The sequence below is a fragment of the Portunus trituberculatus genome, chromosome 48 (assembly GCF_017591435.1).
Source record: "Portunus trituberculatus isolate SZX2019 chromosome 48, ASM1759143v1, whole genome shotgun sequence".
Lineage (NCBI taxonomy): Eukaryota > Metazoa > Arthropoda > Malacostraca > Decapoda > Portunidae > Portunus > Portunus trituberculatus.
The window spans coordinates 27,729,919-27,734,918 of NC_059302.1; the positions used below are offsets into that span (position 1 = coordinate 27,729,919).

The following is a 5,000-nucleotide window of genomic DNA, read 5'->3' on the forward strand; positions in this document are numbered from 1 at the left end:
GGCTCTTGTGTTTGTGGTAGTGGTGCTAGTGGTAGATAGTGATGGTGGTGGTGGTAGTTGTAGTTGTAGTAGAGGTTGTGGTTATTTTTAGTTCTAGTTGTGGTGATGATAGTGTTTATATGTTAGTGATGGCATTATTAGTAGTGAGAGTTGTGGTTGTGGTTGTAGTGACGGTGGTGGTGGTGGTGGTGGTGGTGGTGATGGTGGTGGTGATGGTGGTGGTGGTGGTGATTAATTTGTAGCACATACGAGTAGCTTTTTCATTTTTTAAGCATTTGTTTAATTTCTATTGACATGAAATAACGACATCTTAATGAAGAAGACTCAATAGGAGGAGGAGGAGCAGGAGGAGGAGGCGGAAGAGGAGGAGGAGGAGAACGAGAACGATGAAGAGGAGGAAGAGTAGGACACATACGAGAACAAATAGAGCTACATAATAAAATAAGAAGTTAGTAATCGACAAGAAAAATAAACAAATAGAAATACACGAACTAGAAGAATCAAGAAAATGAAGGAGGAGGAGGAGGAGACGGAAGAGAAAGAGGAAGAGGAAGAGGAGGAGGAGGGAAGTAGGAATTATAACAGACCGAAGAAGTAAAAAGAAAGTAAGAGAGACAAATAAGAGTGAATAATGACTAACAATTTGACGAGAAAGACAAGATCGAGAACGACGAGTATTGGATAAATGTATAAGTAAAGACGTAACGGTGTGAAGAGGAAGCGAGTAGGATAAAGAAGAGGAGTAACAAGAGGAGGAAGAAGAGAAAGAGCCAGCAATAATCTCTAGTACTCTTTATGGGTGTTGAGTAAGAATTGAGATATACCATCCTTTTTTCCTTTCCTCCTCCTCCTCCTCCTCCTCCTCCTCCTCCTCCTCCTCCTCCTCCTCCTCCTCCTCCTCCTCCTTCTCCTTCTCCTCCTCCTCCTCCTCCTCCTCCTCCTCGGTTCCAGTGATGCGTTAAGCGATTCAAGGGCAGAGAAAGGACAAGAGAAATGAGAGAGAAGGTGAGGGCGGGGAAGAAGGGAGGAAGGGATTGGATAAGATAAGAATACAGTGAGAGAGAGAGAGAGAGAGAGAGAGAGAGAGAGAGAGAGAGAGAGAGAGAGAGAGAGAGAGAGAGAGAGAGAGGCGACCAGGGTATTTGAGGAAATGTCAGTCTAAGCTAAGGATCAAAATAAGTTTCATAAGGTCAGGGAAGAGAGAGAGAGAGAGAGAGAGAGAGAGAGAGAGAGAGAGATTACATATAAGGAGTAAGATGAAGGAAGGAATAAAAGAAAGCAAAAACTAAACCACCAAGGCAAGGAGAAGCTGAAGAGGAGGAGGAGGAAGAAGAAGAGAAGAAAGAGACGAGGAGGAAAACGAAAAGAAGTGAAGAGAAAAGCAAAGAACAAAAAATCAATAGCAGAAAGAAAGCGAAAAGTTACAAGCAACGAAAGAGGGAAAAGGAAAAAAAAAATGAAAGTCTGACTGGCTGCGAAGATGGTCGAGAGAGAGAGAGAGAGAGAGAGAGAGAGAGAGAGAGAGAGAGAGAGAGATGCCACATAATATTTACCCCAGCCTTCCCGAGGGGGTGTTTCTACTCATACATCAACCTGCTCCACTTGTAATATATCGGCTGTCCGGACCGCCTCAATAACGGTGAATATTTTACTGTGCTTCGCTCCCAGCTGGTACATAATGCCTTATGGGAGGATATACCCCGCTGGCTTGGCTTAGAGAGAGAGAGAGAGAGAGAGAGAGAGAGAGAGAGAGAGAGAGAGACTAGAATTTTAAACACCTGGACTATATTCACCAAACTAGATTGTCTGTACTTAAAATCTTAATCTTGAAATCACCAGAAAGAGAGAGAGAGAGAGAGAGAGAGAGAGAGAGAGAGAGAGAGAGAGAGAGAGAGAGAGACCGCGAGCACAACATGAGGGTGGAAGACTGAATAGTAATGGAAGTAGTCTTAACCCTTCAGTCTGTCAGTATTAATCAGTAAGTGTGTCAGAACCATTGACCGAAGTGAGTTCTGCTTTAAGGCCGCGTGTGTGCTTCCCGTGCTCTCTCTCTCTCTCTCTCTCTCTCTCTCTCTCTCTCTCTCTCTCTCTCTCTCTCTCTCTCTCTCTCTCTCTCTCTCTCTCTCTCTCTCTCTCAAGGTGAAGGTGGCCAGCGCATCACTTCACCCCCACCCCCCTCCTGATGCTGCAAAGACTCTAGTTGCCTTAAGGGAAAGATGTTAATGGCTGTTCCCTCCAGTGTTCTATGTTCCTCTCCTATAGCCGTGAAATACTGCCCAGGTGTTCTTGTCGGGAGAAAAAAATATCTCTTCCTAACACGACTGCGGTGGCGATATGCAGGTCAAGGGCGGGCGATTGAATGTTTTATGTGAGTAGTGTGCTCCTGTTGGTGGGGAGAAGCTTGATGGCAGGACGCGAATGAAGCGGCCATATGTTCTTGCTTGTGTGTGTGTGTGTGTGTGTGAGAGAGAGAGAGAGAGAGAGAGAGAGAGAGAGAGAGAGAGAGAGAGAGAGAGAGAGAGAGAGAGAGAGAGAGAGAGGGGGGGGGAGGGAGAGAGAGGGAGGGAGGTAGGGAGAAAGGTATGAAGTTAAGGGACGTGGAACATTTTTGTCCCGAAATGCTCGCAAAAAAATGTGAAAGGAAAATAGTTTAACTTTTGACTCACTTTTCACGTCGTGCTTCACTGCTCCTCCCTGACCAGTCCCTCCCCGCCACCCTGCCTCCGCCCTACATTCTAGCAAAATAAGAGTGTCAAGTGTCAGCACCAGGCATCTGTTCCCTTCCTCCTCTCCTCCCTTCCACCCTTCCTGTCTACACAACACACAACTTCCGCTATTTTCTGCTCCTACTCTTGCTGGTTATTCCTATTCCCATATTATCATCACATTGTTTTCCTTTGCTATTCTATCGATGAGGACGTTCAACCGGCCAGTGAGCATCTTAAAGAGACGCTTCATATTTGTGTTTGACGCGGAAATCCATTTGGCAACACCTCGCACCGCCTCGGAATGGAATGTCACAATGAATCGCCCCGCGTGGGGAAGCGAGGGTCGGTGTGAGCCACAGAGTTCATTGGGGTGACGATGTCATGGTGGAGGACAGATGGTGAGAGGGAGTGAACAGCCTGCCAGCCTGCCACACCTCCACTCCGCTCCGCTCATCTCTCCACATCGCCATCCCAACCCTGAACTCATCTACGCTCTCTCTCCCTAAGCTCACCTCCTCTGGTCACTCACGCGTGCCTATCTCATCGCCTTCCCTTCATGTTAGGGTGACTTAAACGGAAGGAAGACCGGATCCCTTCCTGGAGGCTCTGTGACCCATGAACCGTTCATCATGTAATACAGTACATCTCGCGCCAGACGTGTCCGATATAACTATGTATGAGACAGACTGTGATATCAAAGAAAGACTTGAACTGTTATAACTTATCAAATTCAGTCTTATAAGACAGAACACAAGCCAGACACTCCCTGACTAGCGCCCGGCCTCGCACCTGTCACCCTGACCGCCCATCGCAGGACAGCGGGGCGCGCTGCGGTTAACACTCACCTTCTTCGAGGAGTGGCTGTGCCAGGACCACGCTGACGAGGAGCGAGAGAGCCAGGATCATCACCGCCGTCTTGCTGCCCATGTTGGTGTTGGTGGTGCCGCGCTGGTGAAGAGTGAGAGTGGGAGACCCGGGAGCGCTCCTGTGCTGCTGGTCCGGCCGCAGGAGAGCGAGTGCAGGCTGAGGGTGTGGTGGCGGGAGGTTCTGTGGCAGGAGTTATGGAAACGCCACCCACGCCAGCTGCCACGGATACGATGCCACTCACTCCGCGCGCCACATCTCCCGACTTTTATATTTCTTCGAATTTGCTTCTTCTTTCGCTGTACCCAAAAACTATCGACAGATTTTGTAGTGAAGAGTGTGTGCGCATCAGCTGCCATGCCCCCGTAGTCCTGTTGCTGCCCATCGGGCAGAAGCCAGACTTCCATGTCACCCGCAGGACCTCAGAGTGTCATGACGTCATCCATCTTGCTCCCAATGGCTGATCTTTCAGGACGTGACGTCACTAAAAAAAGCATGCCCGGAGCAGATGATTGGTTCTCAATCACCCACTGGGTGGTGTACTTACCACCTACATATGGGCAGTATTTTTCCCTCTAGGCGGGGAGGAGAGTGGGTGTCACTCACTCCATTGCACCAAGCCACACCCTAAAAATCTGGACATTTTCATAGTGGATGGCCAATATTCTTAAAATACAGATCAACAAGGAGGAGCCGTGAAGGCAACGGTTCTGCGTCATCCCCTTCGTCAACAAGTGGCGGCGAGGACGGATGGGGCGTGCGGGGTGGCAGCCTGCATCCCAGGGATGCACCTGGGACAACTCATCGCAGTGGTGGGCTTGTTGTCACCAAGCTGAGAACCTTCGACCCTTGATTTTGAAGGACTGATTTGAACATAGGTCGAACTCTGAACCGAAGTACAGTTTTGTAAGTGACGGCGTGAGCAGGGTAATTAGAGGCAGCACCTGACGCCTCCCGCACACCGCGAGCCACCCGAGGCCGCGGTGGGATGTGCTCGTTCAGCTCAACCTTAATTAAACCTATCGAAATTTTTTGTTCCTTAATGAGGGAGGGAAAACTATTCCATTAATCTTCTGCGTAATTTCAAAACCAGTGTTAAATTTCCATCTGAATTTTTCAACAACTTTATAGCGAGTTTTAAATTCTCATCCATCAATCACGGGAGATTATCTTTTGAATACTTTAGCAATTAATGAAATTCGTTCCCCAGTAGTCGGAGTCACGCTGATGCTGTAGCTGAGCTGGACAGGAACACCCCACGCTTGTCCAACAGAACAGAACATCACCCCCACCCCCACCACCACCACCACCACCACCACGTCAAGTTGTCATCGTTGCAGAGTTCACCTGAGTTACACACACAACACTGCACACTACAACTACCCAGCCTACGTGCGTCTCTCTCTCTTACCTAACGATGCTCTAAAT

At 48.5% G+C, this 5,000-nt stretch overlaps 1 protein-coding gene across 1 annotated transcript in view; it reads right to left on the reverse strand.

Moving 5' to 3' along the window:
• LOC123498693 (U8-agatoxin-Ao1a-like) overlaps positions 1–3,768 on the reverse strand; it is a 142,726-nt gene extending 138,958 nt beyond the window's left edge. The window contains exon 1 of the mRNA XM_045246046.1: positions 3,554–3,768. Coding sequence (XP_045101981.1) covers positions 3,554–3,635 — 82 coding nt within the window. The 5' untranslated portion in view covers positions 3,636–3,768. The remainder of the gene's footprint in view (positions 1–3,553) is intronic.
• Between the last annotated feature and the right edge of the window lie 1,232 nt (positions 3,769–5,000).